General features: G+C 40.4%; 3 protein-coding genes across 5 annotated transcripts; 1 reads left to right on the top strand and 2 right to left on the bottom strand.

Moving 5' to 3' along the window:
* Window positions 1–690: 690 nt before the first annotated feature.
* On the bottom strand, window positions 691–6,066 carry LOC117505352. Its single transcript, XM_034164994.1, has 2 exons — window positions 4,846–6,066; window positions 691–3,160 (listed from the first exon to the last, which is right to left on the bottom strand). Exon 2 carries the CDS (start codon window positions 3,111–3,113, stop codon window positions 1,344–1,346), a length of 1,770 nt encoding a protein of 589 aa, XP_034020885.1. The 5' UTR covers window positions 3,114–3,160; window positions 4,846–6,066; the 3' UTR covers window positions 691–1,343.
* A 434-nt stretch (window positions 6,067–6,500) lies between these two features.
* Window positions 6,501–7,929, bottom strand: si:ch73-335l21.4 (RING finger protein 227). 2 transcript variants are annotated; one of them, XM_034164490.1, is made up of 2 exons: window positions 7,391–7,929; window positions 6,501–6,658 (listed from the first exon to the last, which is right to left on the bottom strand). In XM_034164490.1, exons 1-2 carry the CDS (start codon window positions 7,837–7,839, stop codon window positions 6,601–6,603), a joined length of 507 nt encoding a protein of 168 aa, XP_034020381.1. In that variant the 5' UTR covers window positions 7,840–7,929; the 3' UTR covers window positions 6,501–6,600. The 2 variants fall into 2 exon arrangements, with proteins under 2 accessions (XP_034020381.1, XP_034020380.1); XM_034164489.1 differs by having other exon boundaries at window positions 6,501–6,662; window positions 7,395–7,923.
* Window positions 7,930–16,710: 8,781 nt separating this feature from the next.
* Window positions 16,711–22,405, top strand: si:ch73-335l21.2 (RING finger protein 223). 2 transcript variants are annotated; one of them, XM_034164896.1, is made up of 2 exons: window positions 16,711–17,065; window positions 21,522–22,405. In XM_034164896.1, exons 1-2 carry the CDS (start codon window positions 17,006–17,008, stop codon window positions 22,188–22,190), a joined length of 729 nt encoding a protein of 242 aa, XP_034020787.1. In that variant the 5' UTR covers window positions 16,711–17,005; the 3' UTR covers window positions 22,191–22,405. The 2 variants fall into 2 exon arrangements, with proteins under 2 accessions (XP_034020787.1, XP_034020786.1); XM_034164895.1 differs by lacking the exon at window positions 16,711–17,065 and adding an exon at window positions 20,949–21,244 and having other exon boundaries at window positions 21,525–22,405.
* Window positions 22,406–26,083: the final 3,678 nt, after the last annotated feature.

Genomic DNA, 26,083 nt, shown 5'->3' with positions numbered 1-26,083 from the left:
CCCCAAGGCGCTTTATATTGTAAGACAATGGTGTGGTGGAAATTACATTTACAAGGCCAATAGTGCCCGTAGTTAAAGAATCACCCATATATTGGTAATCAATCTTCCCACAGAGCTACTTGCTTTGATTACAAAAACATTTCTCATGCAGTTCTTGTATCATTCATGTAAGAACTGAACAGTATAGAAAATCATTTTATTCCAAGTGTTGAAACATACTGAGGCGTCCTTATTCGCTCCAATAGCAAACAAAAATCTTCATTGGCATACTGAACCGCTTCATGCCAATGAAAATATAGCATTTTATAAAAAGCTTCAAGTATGTCCCTTTAAAAAAAAAAAAAAAAAAAAGTGTCTTGATTTGAGTGACAAACCTACCAACAGAATTGACAACTTCTCTAGATAAAAATAGCTGTGGGATTGGATTTTGACTACCAATGTGTAGACCTGGGTTAGATTCCTGGTCACGATTCCTGTCTGTCCTCTGACAAGATGCTAGTTTCAGTTCATACAGCCATTAATAGGCACCATCCTTGAGAAGTCTAACCTGCACCAGGAGTAGTTTCCTCAGATACTTCACGCTGCAGAATTCAGGGAAAAGCTCCTGACCAGTGTGGCTTAGAGCTGATTTCTACAATACTGCCCACTTTACACACAAAAGCCTACCAGTCATGCTTTTTTTTTTTTTTTTTTTTACCATTTTTATTGCAAAGTACAGTCAAAAATTTCTTTCAACTGGACAGTTTAACAGAGTTAAAGGACATGTAGATAATCCAGTTCCAACATATTGTTACCAAGCGCTTATCTTTTTCCAACATTAGGTGACAGATCAGTCAAACTTGCACTTCTATCATCCAGGAATGCATTGGATGCTTTCAGTCCGCTGTTGAAGCCATCTTCAAATGTTATCTTTCAACGCCATGTGTGCTGAGGTATCTGCTTGTAGCTTCGATAGTTTCTAGTATGGATGCGCCGACCTCCCTGGGTTTTGACACACTGTCACCAAGTGGTGCTGCTTGCTTGGTCATGGCGTTTTGATAAGTACCAGCCCGTGTTACTTCTGTGACACTAAATTAAACACTTCCAACAATATCTGCATACGATTTGACTCCCGCAATCATGACATTGTCAAGATCAGGGCTATTTGTTGTTTCAAACTGTTGCCATTACAGTTATCTGAAATGCACTTGTTTGTCTCACTGTGTTGCTGGGGTTCCGAGGTCTAATCTTGGGTGTTGTCGAATCAGAAGTTGGTCGAGATTGCAAGATGATATCGCATTACTGTGAGACTGTGCTGCTGGTTTTAACAGATTCAAATCCTGTTAGAGTCTAGACTTTAGAGTTCATTCTCTGGTTGCCATTGATTTTGCCCAACTCTGATTGGTCCAACCAGGAATTCCGCTACTTCTGGGTTGCCGTGAATGCAACCATACCATCATACCACCTGAATTTACAGAACCGTTTGCCTGTTTCGAGCGAGCACCTCTCGGGTATGGCAAATTAAATCCTTTGAGACTGTATATTCTTTTGTAGCCCCAGAGCGGTCCATAATTTAGTTTGTTGTCACTCTCAATCGCACCCATTTCCTTGAAGTCTAGGTTGGACAGCCTTTTTGACGAGGACTGGGTGGCTTCGGTTGCAAAAGACGACACATCAGGAGCACTGGTAGGTGTCTCCTTAGTGTTTACGGCAACTTGTGGCATTGTTGTGATGGGTGCTGCTATCTGGCCAAGGCTATACTTGACTGAGAACGGGCGAAATCCCCTTGCACTTACCCTATAATCCATGAGTTCACCAGTTTTATACATCCCAGAACGAATAGACAACTGGACATTTTTGTTCACATCCAGCCTCTGAGGAGTTTTGAACCCTCTGAAACCATAGATGCTTAGGGATTTTTCAGCCTTATAACCACGCGTTAAACCCATTGTACTCGTATTAACTGAGCTTTGTACAACTTTGACATGACCAGTATCCTGGATCTCTACAAGTGGATGATTGTTGGTAAAGGTAGTGTTTTTGTAAGTGGGACCGGTGTGTGGGGCTAGATCGACATAGAGTGAACTACCATTTCCAAGAACATGTTGCACTTCTTTTGCTGGAGAATTCTTGTGCAGTTGCTGCAGTCGATTAGAATTCAATTCTGCGGAGGCTCGCTCTTGCTGGTGCTCTGGGAAAACTGTGCCGAAGGTCTTTTGAATACCAGCTTTGATCATCTCCTGTCCAGCAAAGGATTGCTTTTCCTGTTGCTTTGGGGAAACTGTGCCGAAGGTCTTTTGAATGCCAGCTTTGACCTTCTCACGTCCTGCAAAGGAGGTTCGAGAGTCCTTAAAGAGATGAGACTGGAAATTTTGTCTGTGCTTCTCCAAGGACTTCAATCCATTTTTGACTGATGATTCATCTGGGGCAGTTTGACTTGTAAACCCATGAAATGGACTTGATTGAATTATGTTAGATGCACCGTGTTCTGTGCCTGCAGGATGTTCATTTGTCTTCGTATCGCTGCTGTGTTGACTTGTTGAACTTGAGAGTGATTTACTCAGATATCTGCCAAACTGTGATGAAGAGCGGGAAGGTTTAGAAGATTTCCAAATTGTTTTACTTGTAGAATGATGCTCCTTTTCGCCTATAGACCCCCTTGCAAGCTTATATTCTGGAGTGTATTTGGGGTTCCAAATTTGTGAGACACTTGAACTTTGGGGAAACAGAGCCTTGGCAGGAGATTTTTGTTTAACCAACATGTATGAATTGTTATGCTTTCTAGTTTGTGTTAATCTGAGGGTGGGGCCAGGTCTACTGAGTTGAGCTTGCCATCTAGTCATGAATCCACTGTCCTCAGTCTTCACCTGACCAGGGAAGACACCGTTTGCAGGGTTATTGTTTCCTTTCTGAACTGTTGCACGTCCCCATTGGGGAGGTACATGATCCGGGCTGTTGTGACTATGTCTAAAGTTGCCGTTGGTTAGCTGCAAACTGTTTGCTCTGTCATTTGTGATTGATGGGGCATCAATACCAAAATCATTGGTGTAAGTTTCAGTATCTGTTGCAACAGCACTTTTGGTTGGGAGCCAGCCAGGAGACAAGGAGACATGCTGAGTATTTGATTTGTACATTCGTCTCAGGATGTTATGGTCCCGCACCTGGACTATTACATGTCTACCTGGAGGCAGAAAACAAGGAAACAATTATAATCCTTAGATGATTTTCAGACCAAATTATAATATTTTACAGATAATCCCTTAGTACAAAGAGGGCCTATAGGCAATTTTGACAGAAATCTTGAGAGATCTGTTAAGACACCCTTCCAACAATTTCTGATTTCTATATCTGCATCAATCAATTCTGGCATTAATGTTCTCCACAATGTAGGAAGGTGGAAAATTCCAGAAGTGCTCCCAGACCATCAGAATTCTACTACTATGCAAGACTCCTTAGAGTACTGTTCAAATTTCTAAACTATTTCTGAAAAATTAAATCCAAGCCACTTGAGAGTTCTTTTTTTTAAAGTTGTTAGCCAGCTGAGGCATCATCTCAGCACCGCATTCCAAAACCAGACGCACATCTTTATCAAAATGGCGATCAGTCTCAGAAATGCAAAATGTTGCATGTTTGTCCACTTTCGTAGACTTCACAGAACACCAACATCAAATTGACATGCGAGAGGCGTGGCCAGTGTTGTAGTTGTAATCCAAGCCTACCTGACTGAACCTATAAGTGAACCAGACCTGTTGGTGGAATTAAACTGCTTTCAAATGAACCACACATTTAAAAAAAATAAAAAATAATAAAAATAGTACAGGTCTGATTCACCTAGAGGCTGGTGCTGAGGTAGGCCTCGTCACCCTATGTATATGGTAGAGCTCTTGGATCAGGAAAAAAAGATGACTAAAATAGCTAGGATTACCCAATTAGCCACAGCCTTGACTTCCTGTTTGTGAAGTTGCTACATTTCTGATTCCATTTGGGGGTTGCACCCCAACTTAAATTATACTTGCTTCATAATTGTTCGTATTTTTGTAACATCACACCCACTATGCATGTGGCATCACCTGTCACTAAACACTAGAGGTGGGAAATACTGGGAATTTTGGTATTGATCCAATACCAAGTAAATACAGGCCCAGTATCGCCGGTATCGATACCGACACTTTCATATTTAAGCTTCATAGATCCAAAGGATCCAAAAGACCTAGGATAGAATTTCACCAAACATTGTACGTGACAACAAAATACTTTATCACAATCAAGATTTGTTTAAAAAATAACACTCAACACAACTTAAAATCTCCTGAGGTAGAGGGCTGACAGACCACAATACAAGGGTACGCTCCTCCGTGTTATGTCACACAGCGCAGTGCTGCTCTTACAGATAGAGAGTAGACTTATGAATCTGAGTGCTCAGCAGTCAGTGCGTGCGGGAGAGAAAAAAGCTTGAGTATCGATCTTTTTATACGAGGATCGTTCAATATCAATACCAGCGTTGGTATCGATATTAGGATCGATCCACCCGCCTCTACTAAACACTTTTATTCAATTATATTGCAACCATGAAGTCCAAGCATTGTTAAAACCTTGTTGAGTGCCAGAATAATTTTTCCCTATGTTGGGAATATTGCAATTGTTCCAGCAGCTGGAAAAATAGCTACTGCCTTATTAGGAACACCAGACTTGGAAAAAGTCAAACAGAAAACAGCCTACTCTGTTGCAATCTGTAACTTTATGGACACAAAGTCAAAAGCATTTGCTAAAACATTGTTAGTGTTTCAAGATAGGAAACACCAGCTGGATGATGGACACAGTGAAACTGGAGTACTGATCAGTTCCACATAACCTGCCAATACTCACTTTCTGCAGCATCTGAAAGCGCCACAGAGAATGTAGCAGCTGCACAAACCAGCACAAAGACAAACCAGCATCTGTGCAAAAGAAGCACCCAGTCAACTATTGTTGGAATTTACAGGAATCAAACTCTTTTCCACAGTGTGTGGTAAAAAACTGAAAGGACAATTACCTTTGACGGCGTGCCCAAGAGTTGGACATGACACACAGCTTCCAGCCAAACTGTCTAAACCAGACCTGACCATCAGTTCTGCTATTAAACCCCGTGACTCTGATGAGAGGTGATGCTGTTCACCTGGTCTCATGATTAGCAAAAGCTGTTAGGAAGAAAGATCTCTAATTTCAGCTTTGTTCAAATGATAATTTAAGATTTCTGATATTTTTCCACTACTTCAAATTTTCAAATGTCAAGATTTAGTTTAATGTAAAGCTCAACAGTGAATTAAATAAATTAACAAATGCTGTTTGAATAGCTGTGACGCTGAGTTTCTTCCAAAATGGGCTGGAGGTTTTCAGGTGAGAACCTGTTCAAATCTCACTAATGTAGATTATTCTTGTAATATATTCAGTGCATTCTTCATATTGGTTGGATGGTTAAAAAAAAACATCTTGGAAGGCATCATTCCTGCAAATGTCACAGGTAAAGTATTACCAACTGGTGGTCCAGGGGCCAGTTGTGGCCTGCATGCTGGTGTTTTGTGGCCACAACACTGTTTGATTGTGTATATAACCCTTTACCAAATGAGGTTGGATCCATTTATCAGTATCTCTTTAACTTGTCAGTCCTAGTTGTGTTGTTTTTGTTTTTGGGACTGGGCAACCTAAAAAAAAAAAAAGCCTTCATGTTACCAGAATAAATATTTCTATGCAACATATCCAATTCTGAAGGCAGGAAAAAAGGTGATAATCAGGGGGAGTTGAATACTTAGTAATAAATGTAATATTGTAATAATCCAGTTGCACAGAGTGTCAAGGCATTTATTTGTGCTCTATAAATGTAACAAAATAAATACAGATTATACAACAAATATCAGACATTATTGCATTAAAATAAAATATGCACTTTTCAAGTTTTCCTTACTCATTGAGTGTTGATTTATACTTGTCATTTCTTCTTCTTTGTCTTTCGGCTGTTCCCGTTAGGGGTCGCCACAGCAGATCAATCGTTTCCATCTCACCCTGTCCTCTGTATCTTCCTCTGTCACACCAACCACCTGCATGTCCTCTCTCAGCACATCCATGAACCTCCTCTTTGGTCTCCCTCTTCTCCTCCTGCCTGGTGGCTCCATCCTCAGCATCCTTCTCCCTATATACCCTGGGTCCCTCCTCTGCACATGTCCAAACCATCTCAATCTCGCCTCTCTGACTTTGTCTCCAAACCGTCCCACCTGAGCTGTCCCTCTGATATGTTCATTCCTAATCTTGTCCATTCTTGTCACTCCCAAAGAGAATCTCAACATCTTCAGCTCTGCCACCTCCAGCTCTGCCTCCTGTCTTTTTGTTAGTGCCACTGTCTCTAAACCATACAACATAGCTGGTCTCACTACTGTTTTGTAAACTTTCCCCTTCACTCTTGCTGATATTCTTCGGTCACAAATCACTCCTGCCACCTTTCTCCACCCACTCCACCCTGCCTGCACTCTCTAGTCTTGAAAAAAATTGTCCATCTCTCTTGCCTGCAAGATATAATTTCTGTTACTATTTAAACACTAATACAGTAAGTATCTTCACATTATCGGGGTGCGTGAGGCAGCAGGTTCCTCAGAACATGTAGTTTGCCATCATGGCGAGGCACCTCATGTCGTCACTGGTCACACAGTCCGCTGGAATCAAACAAGACAAAGGAGCAACTTAAATTTAGATACAATTTTTCAGCAAAAACAATATAAATCAATACAATACAAATAATTTGTAAAATTTAAAATTAACGAGGCAGATTAGATTTGGGCTGTTTTGTGCAAAAGTCACTTTTTAGGCAACTTAGAGGGTCTATGCAGTTGTATTGCACTTCGCTTAAATGTAACTGTTCACATCTGCCCAAAAAAATGCCCCCAAAGTGTATTATTTTACACTTAAATTGTTAAGGTTTCATGTCAGACGTTCTTTTCAAGTCAAAACGGCTGACATTAAGCGTAATTAGGTTTGAGCCAGCTCATCTGAGATTTATGTGACATATGTCACGCAACCATATTTGGACTTCCTGTCACAATGGGGAGGGGTGGGTGACTTGGAGCAGTTTCTTTCCATTTAAAGTGACAGAAACAGGGAAACATTTCTTCATATGGCATTCATCATTTCAGCTACTAATATCTATTTTTAGGATAGAACCTGTAAACTAATAAAAAAAAAATACCCTTTAAATACGTATTTGGAAGATTTTGGTGAAAATGATCAAGCTTTTACACACAAAAGCTAATTTAATTCTAACAACTGTGGCTTGGTGTTTTATTTTGAAAGGGCGTATTTTTTGAGAGCGAAAATAAAACATAAATGACTACTTTTTCTTTGTTTGCTGTTCTCACTTTTCAGCTCTGTCAGACTTTGTTTGTACTCACGTTGCTCTGAGCTGTTGCCGGTTAACATCTTCCACAGTCGTCTGAACGAGCGCCGGAAGCTTCCGCGTGGGGACGCCGGCGACGAGTCGCTTTCTTCGGCTTGGCTCTCGGTAAGCGCCGCCTCTTCCTCACTGCCTTTCTGGAGCTCTTCTTCTTCCTCCTCCTCAGAGAGAACCCCGGCGGCCAACATGCGCTCAAACGTGTCTTCGTTCAGTCTGAGCTCTTTTTTGATGTTGTCAAGCTGGGAGACGGAGGTGGCGCGGCGGCACAGCGGGCAGTCGATGCGGCAGGCCGGGGAGGAGGCGTCGTCGGCGGCGGCGGCGGGGTGACACAGCGCCCGCAGGCAGCGCTCACAGAAGCTGTGCCCGCAGCTCAGCTCTCTGGGACACCGCGCACCCCCGTTGTACAGCCGGTAACAAACCCCGCACTCCAGATCCGAGTCCATCCTGCTCTCAGTTCTGAGGAGAAGCTGAACCGCTCCCACATTTATACTGGAGGAGGAGAAGAAAGAGGAGCAGACAGATGTTTGATCATTTGCCAGATGCTCGTAGTTGCGGAGCCAAACAAACATGAGTCACCGATCTTCAAATAAACGTGATGTAAGGAAACTCAGCGATGACTCGTTCGACCCGATTACATCTAATTTACATAAATACCACCCACGGTTTGATCTCACTCACCTTCAACTGTTTACTGTTTATCTGAAAAATGAAAAATCAATAACTGTAATAGGGGAGACCGGGATTCAGTGCTACAAAGGCACTAGCATATTTAATAACCTCTACCAGCTAAGTTGGCTGAGGTTATGTTTCCACCCCTGTTTGTTTGACTGTTTGTGAACAGCCTGGAACTCACTTTTCATATATTGTTATGATTTTTTTTTTTTTTTTTTTTACAGGGGAATACATACATATTATGTATGTATTAGGACACTTAATTTTTCCGAACATTCTATGACATTACCCAAGAAGCGCATCAAAAAAGTCATATACGACGAATTATTTCCTTGCTTAATGCACACTGATTTTTTCTGACTTAATTACCAACTTTATTTATCATTTAAATTTCTCGAATCAAATAACAGTGAAATTTCACTACTTCATTACACTCTAATTAAGAACTTAAACTATTACTGCATTTACAATATATAAGAATAACTGTAATCGCGTATCATCTTATACCTGTCTGAGAGATCTCAGGTACATTTCTCACAAGTATCCCCAACCCAGAATGTGTTTAAGACACACTGCACACTTTACCCACATAGTACCCTTTATCCAAGCATGCCGAGCGTTCTCTCTACGGTACCTGGGGTGCAGAATCATCTCAGGAGCATCTCACCGATCATTGCATCACCTATGAATGCTGTGCTCCAATTGAATGGTGTTAACGTCGATTACCAATAATCTCGGCATGCCGAGCGTTCTCTCTAAAGTACCTGGGGTATTTTTTTTTTTTTTGGGTTTCCTTTCCCCCCCATTTCAGAGTGCAGAGCGTCAATGTTAATCAAGCTTGTACATTTTTTCTTGCATATGTAAGTACCTGTCATGCGCTTGGACTCTGCGACAAGGGATTGCATATATAGTTCTAGTACATAATACTTGCTTTTTCATCAATCATACCATTGTTTGATATCATCGTAAGATATTCAGATCAGTCAGGAACAAATATTGGAAAAATCCCGATCCTTAACATTGTATGGATTTTCAAACATTCATAACTCTGTCAAAAAATATGATAGTGTTATGTAGGATGGTATCCTTTATTGACTGACAAAGTCTGATCCAGATTCCAGATTTTGTGGCTATTGAAATCCCCATTTAATGTATATTTTACATTATATCTTAATCAAACGTGCCCCAATCACTCTCATATGTGAAAGTGAGGTGCACGATGGGACTCACTACCACCTAACAAAGTTTGATTCGGATGTGATCCAGATTGTGGATTTTGTAGACATTTGAATTTAATATTGAAAAGCCTATGTGGTGTACATTTTTGGATTATTGTCTCAATCTAAAGTGCCTCAGTCACTCTCATTTTTCTGTTTTGGATTTACCTACACCCAATTTTATGCCTTTTGTCTGTTTTCCTGTTATCACTCGGAAACCAAGTGCCAAAAAGCAATGACAAAGTATGCATCTATATACATAAAGGGCTACGTCTGTCTGTCTGTCCAGGATAAACTCCCAAACAATAATATATAGCCCTAAAAACTATCTATCTATCTATCTATCTATCTATCTATCTATCTATCTATCTATCTATCTATCTATCTATCTATCTATCTATCTATCTATCTATCTATCTATCTATCTATCTATCTATCTATCTATCTATCTATCTATCTATCTATCTATCTATCTATCTATCTATCTATCTATCTATCTGTCTGTCTGTCTGTCTGTCTGTCTGTCTGTCTGTCTGTCTGTCTGTCTGTCTGTCTGTCTGTGTGTATATATATATATATATATATATATATATATATATATATATATATATATATATATATATATATATATATATATATATATATATATATTCAGAATCCCCATGACATGGGCAACAAACTGGTACCATTTTTTAAAAAGTTGAACTGAAAATTACCCCAAAATTGCCATTTATGTATTTTTGGCATTTGGCGTATGTCTAAAACAGGTTAACCCGGGCAGCGCCAGGTACCCCAGCTAGTAGCAGATATAATGTTCTATGAAAATGATCTGAAAAAGAATTCAGAAACTGAAAAAAAAACAAAAAAACAAAAAACAAACCTGACATCACAAAAAACAAACTTTGATTCAAGTGCATGAACTAAATAATACTCCTGACATTTGATCACATCTAATTTAGCTTATGAAAAAGCCACTTCTTACAGGACTTTAACCTTCAAAAATGTTTCCAATGTAAAAATATGTGGAATTGGAAACTAGTGTTGGCGCATGTTTGTGCTCCACGAGTGCAGCGCTCTAGTTTGCATGATGTAAATTATATAATGATAATAGTTATTATTCCAACAATTTTATTGTTATTATTGTGACTCCTTTTGCTTCAGGGCCTTATTAACCACTGAATTCTCCCGATCACATATAGATAAAATAAACACAAAATGTGTTGCGTCGTCAAAATCCAGTGGTTCCCTCCCGACAGCCAACCTTCCAGTCACATTCACATAGTGATTAGTTTCGCTTTAGTATTCGTAATGTTTTATTTCCGTGTGTCGATAAGAAAACCCCGAAAGTTTAACCAATTTTTAGTAGTGTGACTATGAACGATTGGAGACAAAGCCATGCCAGGTGACTACAGCAGATGGCTAACTGTTAGCTCTCCCCATGCTAACTGTTAGCATTGATGTTGCTAGCAGTTAGCAGTGGTCCAAGCTAACCACAGTTCTCTTGTGAGAATGCTCCCTGGGTGTCATCTACGAACGTCTTCCAGGCATGCCCCAACCAGTCCCAGCAGAAGACTGCCCCTCCCTGAGCCTGGTTCTGCTGGAGGTTTCTTCCTGTTAAAAGGGAGTTTTTCCTTCCCACTGTGGCCAAGTGCTTGCTCACAGGGGGTCGTTTTGACCGTTGGGGTTTTACATAATTATTGTATGGCCTTGCCTTACAATATAAAGCGCCTTGGGGCAACTGTTTGTTGTGATTTGGCGCTATATAAAAAAATTGATTGATTGATTGATTGATGCCCAGGGAAGACTGGGACTTGGAAAACTGAGAAAATCTGCTAATATTTGAATAATCCTTTCACCCCTGAGAGTTGCCACACAGGTTCTTAGTGGGACACGAAACAAATAGCTTGAATTAAAAGATAAATCACTAATTAATCACATGTACCAACAGTATCCCACGAGCAGTGTCAGTAAATATTTGAATTGATTGATTTCTTTGAACCACTGTGCTTCCGAGAGTTGCGATACCTCTTTAAATTCACTATATCCGTCCTACCTCAACGTTATTTTTATTTTTTCGCCCACGCTGACATAATGACAGGGTGTGGAGCTTTGTGATGTCATCTCTTCCCTCTCCACGGTATTCCCCAAACATCCCTCCTCCTGACACAGTTGTCTCAGTTAAAATCCTTTCATGGTGATTTCCGTTGGGTTCTTTGCCAAGAAACACAAGCATGCACTCTGGGTTATGTTTGCACGTTGTACTTGTTTTTGTCTGATTATTTGCAGGTTTTCCTACTTATGCGCTTTGGCATTGTACTTTTCTTTCCAGTTTTTTTTTTTTAATCAAGCAAAACACAAACTTATATTCAATGTGTAATCTATTATAAGAACACCTTCTACAAATCAGTGACAATCTATAAAGAACTGTAATAAATGATTAGCTAACTGACCTATTAAACAATTGTATATAATGTGATAATGCCCTTATTTTCATATTTATTGAAGTATATTTTAATTGGATGGGGGAAAATTACAAGTTCACTTTTTTACAGCTCTAGTCATTTTAGCAAATTGTTAGTAATGAAGCCTCTGAATGCGAGAAATACTGTTTTAAAAAATTGCTTTTGGAGCCATTACGGGAGTAACAGAAATCTACAGAACCCATAAAAGAGCAAAGTCATAATCAGTGCTGCCACAGTTACTAAGAAAAGTTACTTGATTAGTTACTTTATACAGTTATTTCATTAGCAGCTGTGGAGAGCTTGTCAGCAGCTGCTGAATGTAACTAATAAAGTAACTAGAAATCTAACTCAGTTATTTTTAATATTGACTACTCAGAAAAGTAACCATTAGTTACTTTGCTGATGACTCAATCTTAAGATTAACCAAGTTAGATTACTAGTTACCTTATTAGTTACATTACTTATTAGTTACAAGTTGACGGCAGCTGCTAATAAACTTACTGCGTAAAGCTGCTAATGAAGTAATTGTATAAAGTAACTAATAAAGTAACTTTTTAAAGTAACTGTGGCAAAACTGGCCATAACACTGACAACCAATTTTGTAATTGTTATGTTCGCATTACGTCTGAAAAGTTTTAACAGATGAGTGAAGTTTTCTTGTCTACCAGTTTATATCAGCCTACATACATCCGTAGAAACTAGTACCTATTGATGTTATTGGAGATGTTTCACAAATATGTCCCGTTTTGATTTACTATTTTTAAACTTTAATCATGTTGGAACAATGTTTGAACAAATATGGCCAGATAAGATATACTGGGATGTCTTTTAAACATACTAATTGATCAAACCTGCATCAGTCTAAGACGTTAGCTCTTGTTAGCTTGTTTACCACTCATGCGTCACAATTACGTTGATATTGTGATTTATTATTTTTGAATTTTATATTCATGTGACAACAATATCAGAAGAAATATGACCAGATAAGTGTACTTTTTCTGTATACCAGTTTTTATCAATGTAGCATCACTTAGAATTTAGCTAGCTCCTACTCACTTTTTTTTACTGCTGTCATCTCACGTTTTATGACACCTTATGATTTCTTTTTAAATTTTATTTATTTGTTTAAAAATGTTAACGTTGAACACACACACAGACAGTATAGCAAACAGAGTAAAAAGTAAATCGGGCAGTTTAATTAACACAAGCATAAAATATGGTGCAAGGCACTGCAGTAATCTGGCAAAGGTGAAACTTGTTTACCGTTACCCAAACCAGCTTTTATATACACTCCCCCACTCAACTTTATTAAATGATGACCTATGATGAAGACGCTTCACTAGACATTTATAGTCCTAATAGAAATTTAATAATCTGTAATTTAAGATGTAAACCTGGAATCATAAAATGTAAGAATACTTCCCAATTTATGAGAGTTCGTTTCAGTCTCTGCTGCAGGCACCCCATAGATGGCTGTGAATTTCCTTTTCAGAAATTTGCATAAAATACAATCTCTCAAAAAATGCAAAAGTGACTAGAACACTCAGACTTTAATGTGTAGGGTTGTTAAAAAAAGGAAGCCATCCTTTAACGGGGCACTTTTATATTTAGGATATTAATATCATTCATAGTAAAGAATTAAAATTCTGTTGAAGTATTAATTGGCTCATCACAAAGATGTAACAATAAAGGCTGTCAATAGGACAATGTGAACTCATGCTGTGCCGCTACCCATGAATTGGTTTCACTGATGGGTTAATATTTGACAATTTTATTGTAGCACAAAGTACTCCTCAACAGGACTGGGATGGGCCAAGATCTGGATGTTCTCAAAGCTGCAGGTACAAGTTAACTTTTGGTACCTTCAGATGGGACATGATGTACTATAAATACACCATTTGGTTACCACGCTTTTATATTCAACTATAGTTTTTACATTATAAGCATTATTCTAGTAAGGAATATTGAAAAATGAACAAGTATAATGAAGTCTGATTTGTTGCCCTCACTGGGTGCATGTTTTATGTCAACAAATTGTCAATGTGCCTACTTTGAAAATAGTTATATCATGATTCACATTGCATGAGAGATTTTTAATATTTGAATTATTCAAGAAATTTGCTGGGATATTGCTGGGATAAATTTAAAGATCATCTTTTTAAATATACATCTTTGGAAGTGTTTTATTTTAACAAAGCAATGACTTATGTAGTATTTTTTCAGTCCTTGGCTATAATCTGAGTTATCTCACTAGCATAGGCAATGCCATATACGTATAATACATGACAAATTGGGCAGACCAGTAAGAGGGGTGGTAGGTGAGGTTTGTGGAGTAGTTTATTTTTTATTGAGGAAGTACAACTTTTTTGGGTCAGGTCTTTTAAAGCATGCTTGTTAGGTGATTGAACCCAAATGCAGGACGCACACAGGTAAACATGATTTATTTATTTATTTTTTACAGTGAATAATAATCTGGAACAAGAGCAATTGGAGATTTCTGAAAATTAAAGATATGTGATTCACATCGTGACCCAGACTTCGCCTGGATCCGGATTTCACAACACAATGAAATAATTGCATACTGATCCAGAATGGTCCGATTGATCAAGATGTTGCAATCTGATATGTAAATTCACAAGTTGAAACAAAATAGTGTCTTCCTGATCTTGGTTTTACATCGTGATGTTATATGTTTCTGCCGCATAACCTGCATATTGATCCAGATCACTACCAACATCCAACACTAAGGGTCTTCCGTAGTACAATCGCCACATATGATTTAAATTTTGTCAAGATCCATCAAGCTGATTTGAGATGATCCTCAAAATGGTGAAAATTTAAGAAATGATCCAGAATCAGGTTCTTGATCCTGATCCACTCCAAACTTTAAAAACTTTAACTTTTTTCCACGGCCTAATATCTATCTGTGGTGAAAATTACGTCAAAATCCGTGCAGTAGTTTTGATGTAATCCTGCAAACAGGCAGACAAATAAACACCAATGATTTTATTACGTCCTTGGCGGATGTAAATATTCTCAGGCATCAGGCTCAGGTGCTGAACAGACTGACAGATGTGATCCAGATGAGCACAATAGAACTGTGTACCAATGAGCAGATAGCTGGAAAAAACTGCAATGAGGGCAAGAAAACTGGGAGCAGATACAGAATACTGCTGGCATTATGAGTGGAATTAATAACAGGTGTGTGATTACTCACAGAAACAGGTGTGTAGTTAACGGAATAACAAACAGCTACAGAAACAGAGCAAAGACTCAGACTGAATGAATCATCGACCAGACAGATGGATACTGGTAAACAGCGACCAAAACACACAATAACAGAATAAAAATGAACCATCACTGTTTGGAAATGATTAATTTAACATTTCTTAACCCTCTGGGGCCTTACTTTTTTTTTTTTTTTTTTTTGCTGAAAAGTTAATTCCGCGGACTTTCGAGCCAGCCATCGGCCATCTTTGTACTCCTCATAGAAGCTGTGTGATGACGTGCGCAATGTGTCCAATCAGAATTGGTTCACCGTCACATGGTTTTCCAAAATCCAATCGTGAGGTGAATCGGCAGATTCACCTCACGTGAAAAGCCAAAGATCGTTTTCAGGAGTGATATGTTACTAGATGGCCCGTTTGAATAGCCCCCTGGGTGCTCCAATGAGTACATACTATTGGGCTCCAATGCGCCTTGCGCCATTATGCACAGCGATCAGTGAAAGCAGATGGAGAGCCTCTGATGACAATCTCACATGCTCAAACAAAGAGTGTGTAACTATCAGGATTGCTCCACTAGTTTGCATGTGAATGTTACTGGATAACTCTGTTGCTTTCTCAGCGTAAAGCACTGTTTACCATATCAGTGGAGCGAGGGGGAGGGCAGCTCCTCAGACTGTAAGGAGCCAAAGTGGGTCAAAGTGTGAATGAAAGCTGCTTTAGGAGCAGCACAGAACACTCCAAAACACAGTAGAAGTAGAAGTTTGTGATGTAACCTTTGTGTAATAGCAGACAGAAATTGCTTTGAGATAAAGACAAAAAAAAAAAAAACCACATAGACCATTTTGTATATATTGTTCAAAATGTGCATCTGTGTTTATTGTTTGAACCTTTTTGTTGTACAGTCTTTCACACAAGACCTCAAATTACCTTTATAAAGTGTCAAAACAGTTGTACTTGCTGTGTGTTTTGAATAAATGTGTGTAGAAAATTATTTCCGCTTTACTTTTTCCTTTATTTCTGATCGTAAACCTTTATTGCACTTGTAAAATACAACAAAAGCATATATATTATGAAAGCACAGGTTGTCCTGAAAAAAGAGAGATAAAACTTGATTGTGGGATGCAGGGAGAGCTATTAACAGCAATAATAAAACATTTATGCCAGGCGAGTGAACTGTCCAAAAAATGCCCTCGGACCCCAGAGGGTTAAAATAATGCAGGGAAGTAGGTACATTTTAAATGTTACATTTTTTTATACCTGGCGCCTATAGACCTTAAGCTATAATCACTGTAGGGTTAAAAGTACACACTGTAAATGTACCGCTTTTAATTTTCAGTCTGTGAAACAAAGTAGCCACATAAAAAGATCACTTTCACCACTGCAATTACAGTATGAGGATGTTAGCAATTAAATGAGGAATCTTTGTTTTATATCGCGTACGTGCTGACTGTCAGGAAACAGAATCGCGTGTGAGTGGGCAACGAATTCTGAGTGCAATCTGTCATTTTCCTGTCTTGTGCATTCTGGTTGCCTTCACATCACCAGGGGTTTAATTACTGCCAGCAAACCACAGAGGTGCCTCATGGGTACGTGGCGGACGGAGATGACTGGTGACATCAGGTGAGACGGAGCCAAAAGCAGGTTTGCAGGTGAGACAGTGCACACAACAAAACAATCACACAAAGGGATTAGTGTTACGAGGGCGGGAGATCTGTACCAACAGGATGAGAAGGAATTGTGTCGAATGTGTGCTCTGATCCGAGGGGTGTGTTGCGGGTAAGTGCGCGTCTTTTTTGCCTGTATGTCTGTGCCAGTTCCTCTACAGTTTGATTCCTATCTCACTTGCGTTGACTTGTATGGAGTATTCGGTTGTCTACAAATATTCCTCTTTCACTGCAGGTTCATCGTTATTGAGATTTGCACAAAATATTGTGCCAAAAAAAACCCGATTTCGGTTAGGTGTTACTCAAAGCAGACCCCATCTGCTATGTGACGATCCCTAATGTGCAGGAGTTGCCATGTTGTTGTCCTATGAGAGGAACAATGAGTGACAAAAGTCTCAGTAAACCAAAGCCAGTTCTTCTTGCAATAAGGGAACTTGATAGATCTGGATCTTAATCAGATCTTCAGAAAATTTCACCAGTTGGTTGATGGGATACATATGAGTAACAGGTTTCATGATCCATGTAATGGTTTTTAAGAAATGGTTCACCTAGTTAGAAAAAAAATGTGCCTGTTATTGTGATGTAAGTGATGGGCCAAGTGGCTAGTGCAATTGTTTCCAAAACAGAAGGTTACTGGTTCAAGACCACACATGCGCATTCTCCAGTGGTGCGCACAGTTCCGATAATTCGATAACCAATAATTATCGAAGATAATGTTTTCATTATCGGGTTATCTTTTTAGATAACTTTACAAACCATTATCGGACTAATTATCTTGTGATAAATTTTTGTCCGATACGTTTTAGACTGATAACGTGGTAAATAAAGCTGAACAGCTACAAACATTTATAAAATTTAAAATCAGTTGAGCACCTACCTGTTAAATGTTTTGTAGCTGATGTGTAGTTCTGCCCTCTACAAAACAGAGAAGAGCTGCTTCAAGAAGAAACCGCTCTATCCTCTGCAGGCAAAGGAGAACTGGTCCCCCCTCCCCCCCAAAAAACTCATTTCTTTTAACCCCATACTAATACGAGGTCAATATCACCCAAGTCATCCAGAGACATACATTTTTAACTTATAGTTCAACTTTTAATCAAACTAATATTGGACAAGTTATTTAAATTAATCAGTGCTGAGCACAGATAACCAAAAAAAAATAACTTCAATAACAGATAATCAGATAACTGAAAAGTTATCTTTGATAAAGATTAAACGATAAACCACCCAAAAATGCATCGGAAGTTACAGATAACCGATAAATTCCAGTATTGTCTCTGGTACATTTGCAACTACTAACAAGCTGAATTTGAGTTTTAACACCACGATCGCTTCTGGTAGCATCAAAAGCGACAACAGACCCAAACTTCTGTCTTTGAACATCTTGCCCCCTGCTGGAAGCTCTTGTTTACTACATGGCTTCCAGCACAGAAACAAGCTGAGAGGAGCCATGAAGCTCAACTCTCTACTCAGTTGCAACGCTCCCGTCAGGTGGAGGTCTTGGAAAATAAAGCAATGCTGAGTTATGGTTTGGTGTATAAATAAAATGAATACTGATAGAATAACTCCATTAATGTCAATTCTGTCATTTGTACAAAGTTAAAATATAACATATCATTTAATGTTGAATAATGCACTAATTCTGAAGTTTTGTAACAAACACAGATCGCAAAGGATTCTGGGTAAAATGTGCCTCCGCTAAACACTGATTGGTTGAGTTATTCATTCTCCATGTAATACAGAGTTGCGCCATGAGGGGAATCTAGTGTAAAATTTGCCAAATAAACAGCCCAGTCTGACTGGATTACGACAAAAACATTAATCTGTGGGTTCGTGACGGGGGTACGAAAATGGGGCGTTTTTCGTAACGGGGCACGGATTCAATTCATGACGGGGCCACAAAATGTGGGGTGAATGCGGGGGGGGTGTCATGGTTAACATTTGGGGAGGGTACACAGTTATGCTATGGTTATGGTGAGCATTAGGAGAAGGGGAAGATTATAAATAGCAAAATTAAAAAAAAAAAAGCGTCACGAAAAGCGGGTACTTTTTGTGATAGGGGCACGGAGAAACAAACAAACTTGAGACCCGTGTAACAGATCTGGTGTGGCGATCCCAAGTGTTTAAAAAAAGAAGGGGAAAAGCCAAAAGAACTTATTTTATTGCTGTGAAAGTCTAAACCTAATCCTCATCTAGATTCCGAACATCATAGAGATGTTGGGTGGGATCATTCTCCCAAGTTTCATGGAGATCAGCTGAAATTATTTTGCAAAGTTGATCAGAATCTCACAAACTACCTCGTATTAGTCTGTGAATGATGTATGATGAAGTATCGATTCGGAATTGACATCCAGATTCCAAACAACATGCATTTCGTGGGGTATTGTGCTCGATAAGCTCGATCGTTCAACCACGTTTCACGGACGTCAGCAGAAATAGTTTGAAACACTGATATCAGAAAATGCCCCACGTTAGTATGGAAAGTAATGATCCAGAATCCGCATCCGAATCTAGATCAACACCAGAAATTAAGACGGTCTTTGTGATTTCAAAATGTTTTCAGTGATCAAACTTTTGAAGTCAAAGAACGCCGTTGATGGTGTTCTTTGACTTCAAAGAACATCATCACTTCAACCTGCTTTGCGATGTTCAAAAAAATAAAAGAACTGTTACAGAATTTATATCTGAATTGTGAGCAACACCAAATTTTCACGGTGTCTTCAACTTGACAAGGTTGAGCATTAGACCATGTTTTATCGAAATTACTTAAAAACGTTTGGAGTTGTCCTACTGCGGATGTTAACTGATGAATTATCCGTTATCCTTCTGTCACCATTCCAGTTAGGATTGTGAACTAGCTCGACTCCGTCAGACCCAAAGGCATTAAAGTTGAACTTGCTTATTCTATTGAGGTGGCAATTCCTTGGTGTGGAGTTCGTCTGGTGCCTGTCGTTTCAAGTGTTCACTTCAAATGACTGAAATCTGACTGCAGATTTATAGGAAGGTGATTTATTAGCTCCCCTGAAGCCCTTCTCTTGTTTTTTTTGTTTTTTTCTCCTTATCTTAACTTTCCAGACGTCTGCTGATTGTGAAAACGTGTAAGGGGCAATGTTTGGAAAGCTGACTAAGTGGAAGTGGAAGAATACTATGACTCATAGTATTTTATGACTCTATGACTGACTCTTTTGTGGAATCTGTTTATAAAAACGGAGAAGAAAAATACAGCAGCATCCCAGTGGGGGCACATCCTGACAGGAACTTCCACTGTTCCTTTTGTTGGGGTTTTCTCTGTCGCTGGGTTTTTAACTTCTCCTTGGATGTGTTAATAAGTCCTGGTCACCTGTCCTGTCCTGTGTCCCCCTTGTCAGTGGTGTGGTGTGTGAATGTGTGTCCTCGTCACTTGTCATGTCGGAGTCTGTGCCACCTGTCCGGTTCTGCAGCCCAGTGCGGGTGGAAATGAGCGCAAGTGTGTGTGGGTGAATGTGGGAGTAAGTGCACCAGCATGCGCCTCCCCTCTACATGCCTCAGTCCTGTGTTTGTGTGTGTGGGTGAGTAGGTGTATGTGTGACCATGGTTGTTTTCGTGTGTGCCTGCTGAGTTATTGGTAAGGGTGGCTCTGTCTATATGTTTGTTTGTGTCTCCTGTTTGTCGTTCGCGAGTGTGGTTGGATGTGGATGTGGGCGCGTGACCCCATGCCCATGTTCATGTGGGTCTGGCAGGGGTGTGCATCTGTGTGTGGGTAGCGTGGTTGAGTCCTGTGTGTGTGTGTGTGTGTGTGTGTGTGTGTGTGTGTGTGTGTGTGTGTGTGTGTGTGTGTGTGTGTGTGTGTGTGTGTGTGTGTGTGAATGCGCCCCTAGTGTTTGGGTGTCTCGGTATGTCCCAGTCCCTGTGTGTGTGCATGTGGGTGCAGGTGTGTGTGTGATCCTTGTTGTCTCTGTTCTTTGGTTGTGAGCAGTTGTCTTGGTTACAGCTGTGCGTGGCAGTTGACAGCTTGTCTGTGCCTGTGGGCCCCGCCCCCTGTGATCTGGTTATGTTTCCTTGTTCTTTGTTCACTATGATGTTGCTCTGTTCTTTCTGTTGTCTTATCATTTTTGTGTTCCGGTTCGGGTCCCTCTTGTATTTCTGTTTATTATCTTACCTGTTAGTTCCTGGTCTGCGGTTGAGGTTGGTTGTCAGGGTGACGCCTGGCAGATGAGCGTGGCGTTTGTCCAGCTGTTCACGGCGAGGGCTCCGCCTCTCACATACTTATTTTTGTTTCACCCTTTTGCTTCTTGTCTTTTATTTTCTCTGAGCATTTATTGTATTTATGTTGTTCACCATTGTGCCATTTCTTGCTAACGTTGTTATGGGTTGTCATTTCATGATATGGATTTATGTTTCCTCACCCCTCAGGTTGTCCCATTTATTTGTCATCTCTGTGAATTCCTTTATTTTTCCCATGTGTCCCTGCATTTCCATTTGCTCTCGTGCACATGTGTTTATTCAGTTGTGTACTTAAGCCTCTCCCTCTTCACTGTTTGTTGCCAGTTGTTTACCTATGATTCTCTGTGTCTCACATTTGTTCAGCTCCTGGTTCTCCTGTTCCTCCGCACTTGATGCACCTTATTTTGTAAGTTGCCATTTCGCTGTGGTTTTTGTTAAACTCAACGTTTGTTCTCACCAAGACTTTAGTAGTGTTTTTGGATTTTTGTTACGTATAGTCATCTTTGTTATCTCTACCACTTTTGGATTCTGGATTATTAAACACCTGACATTTTGCACCTCATCTTGCACGTTGACTGCCTTGCACCTTGGGGTCCAGTTCCTGCTCTCTGTGATGCTAACCACAACACCCTCATCTTACATTGTTGAGTTGATGATGTTCTCTCTTCTTCTTTTGATTTGACCAGAATTGGCACCACACTATGAGTGGAGACCAGACCTCAGCTTCCCAGCAGGGACAACCAGCTGTGGTAGCCCCCATCCTGAGTATCAACCCTGGGGAACCAGTAGACATGGAATGTCCTATCTGCTATCAAGAGTACAACCAGTACAACAAGTGCCCCCGGACGCTGGAGTGCCTTCATGTCTTCTGCACCGAGTGCCTCCAGAGGATCGGACTATGCCTTTCTGATCCGTCTGATCCCAGGAGCCTGTTAGCAATCCCTTGCCCCCTCTGCCGACACCTTACCCCTCTTGAGTCCAGGAATGCTCTCTCCCTGCCCTACGACTCCCGTACACTGGCCAGGCTGTCCGCCATGACCTTCCGCGTGCCAGTGGCCATTGCAACTCGCCTCAGCATGGTCAACCAAAGAGTTGCAGTCTTCATGGAGGATGACAGCAGGGATACCCACTTCATTATCTTGCCTACAGTGAGCCTACATGTGCAACAGATGTATCCAGATAGGCCATCTGGCACGGCACCAGGCCTGGTGGGAGAAGAGGAAGTTGTCCAGCAGAGTAAGAAGACCCTTGTTTGTGTGCAGCTGCTGGCCCTTGTCTTCTGGGTGTTGTTTGTGGTTGTCTGTGTGATCGGTGTAGTGTTTGGTCCACATTACTTTAAAAGGAAATTTTAACAGGAATTTAAAACAGTCAGAATATAAAACACAATGAAATGGTTTTAGGCACTTTCACACTTTGCCTTCAAAACAGCATCAGTTCTATGTACCTGTACATACTCGTAGATTTAGAGGGATTTAGTTGGTCATTCTAAACAACAAGAATTAACCATGGCTTTGTGTGTTCAGTGTGACTCAGTTCCATCTGTCTCTCCATGTAATCCCAGAATACTCAGGATCAGGACTCCTTGTGGGGGGTGACATCATCTCTTCCAGGACGGAAATGGGTTCTGCACCATTACTTTAAACCGTGGCCCCAAGTTCTGTAAAATATCAGTTTGTCTCCCAACCCTCTTGTATGAGTTCAGAGGGCACCACCCTTGACCTACTTTTTCTGACCATAATTAGGGACTCATCAAATGTTAGGAAGTTCCCAAATACTACTCTAATCTACAAAGCTGGTACCTCATTTGGGGTAGCAGTTGGTTACCATTATGTAGACCTGGCACACTTCAGTCATGTCACCTTGTTTTCATTTCAACTGCATGGTTTTGACCATTAGAGTTCTAAGAAGGCCACCTTTGACTCTATTTCTCTGGTCTAGACAGAGTTATCAAGTTCCTACTGGTTTCTGCATGGTTGGAACACATGGGCCAACTGTCAAGAGAAGCTGGTATGATAGGTCTTTCATCTGGTACACTGACTTTGCTGGCAGACTGTGGGCCTCGGTTTTTGCCTGCTTCTTTTTGCTTCCACAGATGAGCTTGAACAGCACAAGTAGAAACAAACACCTGTAAGACCTCGTTGAGGCACCAAAATCAATGTGTCTCATAACTATGATGGAAAAACTGTTCGTCAATGCTACTTTGTTGCTTGAGTTAACAGATGTGTCTGAACCTACATATTGTTGATCGCTGGTACCTTTATGTAAGTGGAACTCCAGCTGAGGGAACATGAAGCACAATTGGAAGATCAGGCGTCTACAATTTAGTGGGTTTGATACCTGGCTCATTGTCAGAGTGTCCCAAAGCAAGACACCAAACTCCAAAACTGACCAACCTTTGGCAAAAATATTTAAGAAGAAGATCATTAATACCTGTTTGGAATATTTATTTAAGGACTGGCATATATGCCTATAAATTCACGACTCTCTAGATGTTTGTCCGGAAGAATCTAAGCTATTTCAAATGCGCACATTCACACAAACTACTGATCTAATTTATTTATTTACATATTTTGGGTGAGTGTGTGTGGTGTGGTTATGGACTTTGATCATCATTGTTAAATAGTCATTCCACTAATGTTCCAAGCTTTCCCTCTTTACAGCATTTTTCAGGCATCTAAAACTTTTGCACAGCAGCTGTATGTGTTTATTGCTTTGGTGTTGATTCAGCTTGCAGTTTCTCACTATTTTGTGAAAACTAATCACCTCAACTCCTAATATTCTCAAAATGGGATATTTGTTTCATACTGATAAAGAGCTCCCCCTAGTGGTTAATATGGAAATCAATGAACTGATCCTGGGTTGTTTTAATTGGCTTTAAACTTTACATATGTTTCTTTCCAAGGTTTTGTATGTTTATGTTGTTTGCAATATTCCTCTGTACCTGTTGGAAATTTTTAGTAGACGCATTTTAAGTGTATGTACCTCTGGGTGTGTGTGTTTTTTTTTTTTTTTTTGACAATAAATAAACTAATTCCTGCAGATACCTGGTGACTCATATTATCTTGTAGTAAATGTGTATAACATAACTAGTACTGGATTAAAGTACCTCTGGCACATGGACTACACTTGTCATGGAGCCTTAAAATCACTTTTAAGTAACACAATGTAGGTAAATAATGCCAAATTATAATATTCCAAACAATAATAATTTAAAATTCCTTTATTAAAAGTTACTAACGAGGCATGGCAGTGGAGATTTTGCTTTGGCTAATTGCATCGGCATTATGGGATACGACTAACTTATACATATGCGGGAGTGGCAGCTTTGCTAATAACGTTAGCCTGTAGTGATACTCACAGTCAATATCAGTGGTCATCCCTGTTTTCAAGAGGTCAGATAATAAGAAGGCCCATAGGATTAGGGGTTACGTTTTCGAGGTTGGGTTTTGATTTAGAGGTTAGGGCTAAGTTTAAGGTTAGGTGAATTGTTGACTCTAACCTGACTAAAGGTCTGAATTAATTTGTCTTTCTATTTGGGTTGGCCCTGCAGTAGAGTGGCAGCCTGCCCACGGTGTACCTGCCTCTTGCCCAGTGATAGCCCGGATAGTCTACAGTGCCCCCGTGACCCTTAACTAGAATATGCGAGATGAGAACATGGATGGATGGGTACCATTTGGTTGAGGGTTAGGGGTTAGGTTGACTTTTAGGTTCAGAGTTTGGTTTTGGAGTGCCAGTTAGGATTAGGAGATGGAAATATTCAAACCTGTCGTTTCTTTCCAAAGTCCTGCAAAAAGTTGTAGCAGCCCAACTCCACAGTCATCTTCACATCCATAATGTGTATGAAAAATTTCAGTCCGGTTTTCGATCAGCTCACAGTACAGAGACAGCCCTGGTCCGCGTCATGAACGACTTGCTTATGACTGCGGACCAGGGCTCACCATCACTCCTCTTACTACTGGATTTATCATCTGCTTTTGACACCGTGGACCACACCATCCTACTTCATCGCCTCCAGTCTATAGTTGGACTTACTGGGACCACACTCAACTGGTTCATGTCATACCTCACGGGCAGGACAGAGTTTGTGACCCTAGGACAGTCCAAATCATCACCTCATACAGTTAGCTGCGGAGTGCCTCAAGGGTTGGTCACTATCTACATGCTCCCACTCGGTCAGATAATCAATAAACACAAGGTTTCTTTTCATTGTTACGCAGACGACACACAGCTGTATATAAAAATGGACCCCACTCCCACCACAGTTCTGCCATCTGCACTTCACTGTTGCCTGGAGGAGATAAGGGCATGGATGGCTTACAACTTTCTTCAACTGAACAGTAGCAAAACAGAAGCCATCCTTATTGGTACCCCTCACCAAACCCAGTCCTTCTCAAACCTAAACAGTATCTCGATCTTTGACCATAACATTTCCCTGTCCTCATCCGTTACAAACCTTGGTGTCAGATTTGATTCACATCTCACATTCGACTCTCACATCCGTCACCTCTGCAAGGTCTCTTTCCTCCACCTTAAAAATATCGCAAAACGCCGCCCCTCCCTCTCCCAATCCGACGCAGAGAAGTTGGTCCATGCCTTTGTCTCCTCCAGATTGGACTACTGCAACGCCCTCCTCGTCGGGATCCCCGGCAAAAGTCTACAAAAGCTGCAGCACATTCAGAACTGTGCTGCCCGGGTCCTGACGAGGAGGCGCAAATATGACCACATCACTCCAGTCCTCAGATCCCTTCACTGGCTGCCCATTCAACAAAGAATTCAGTACAAACTCTGTCTCCTTACACACCAATGCATACATGGAACTGCCCCTGCCTACCTTAGTGAACTCCTCACGCCACACACCGCCCCAAGAACCCTCCGCTCCACCACGTCCACCTACCGCTTGCACCAGCCCAGATCCAAGCTCTCCACCATGGGAGACAGGGCCTTCCAGGTAGTCACCCCACAGCTCTGGAATGCCCTTCCAGAGACCCTGAGGGCCCCACAGAGTGTGGGGGCATTTAAAAAAGGCCTCAAGACAATTTTATTTAAAAGGGCCTTTTAAAATTTTAAAATGTTTGATTTTATCTGTCTGGTTATGTTTTATGAATATATTTTATTGTTTTTGACCCTGTACATTGTTTGTTTTAGTCTCTGCTCTGTAGCACTTTGAGATTCCATGAATGTAAAGTGCATTACAAATAAAATGTATTGTGTATGTATTTATTATTAAATAGTAACTATGTTTTGG

This window comes from Thalassophryne amazonica, chromosome 23, assembly GCF_902500255.1.
Source record: "Thalassophryne amazonica chromosome 23, fThaAma1.1, whole genome shotgun sequence".
In the NCBI taxonomy this organism is placed as follows: Eukaryota; Metazoa; Chordata; class Actinopteri; order Batrachoidiformes; family Batrachoididae; genus Thalassophryne; species Thalassophryne amazonica.
The sequence above is the reverse complement of the archived record's forward strand: the minus strand, read 5'-3'. Positions and strand labels throughout refer to the sequence as shown.

Excerpts from the sequence above, each read along its gene's own strand:
- LOC117505352 (XM_034164994.1), bottom strand. The coding sequence starts at position 3,113 with ATGTACAAATCAAATACTCAGCATGTCTCCTTGTCTCCTGGCTGGCTC.
- si:ch73-335l21.4 (XM_034164490.1), bottom strand. The coding sequence starts at position 7,839 with ATGGACTCGGATCTGGAGTGCGGGGTTTGTTACCGGCTGTACAACGGG. Across the intron at positions 6,659-7,390 it reads AACAGCTCAGAGCAACGTGA|CTGTGTGACCAGTGACGACA; the intron begins GTACAAACAAAG and ends GATTCCAGCGGA.
- si:ch73-335l21.2 (XM_034164895.1), top strand. The coding sequence starts at position 21,173 with ATGATTCTCTGTGTCTCACATTTGTTCAGCTCCTGGTTCTCCTGTTCC. Across the intron at positions 21,245-21,524 it reads CACTTGATGCACCTTATTTT|AATTGGCACCACACTATGAG; the intron begins GTAAGTTGCCAT and ends TGATTTGACCAG.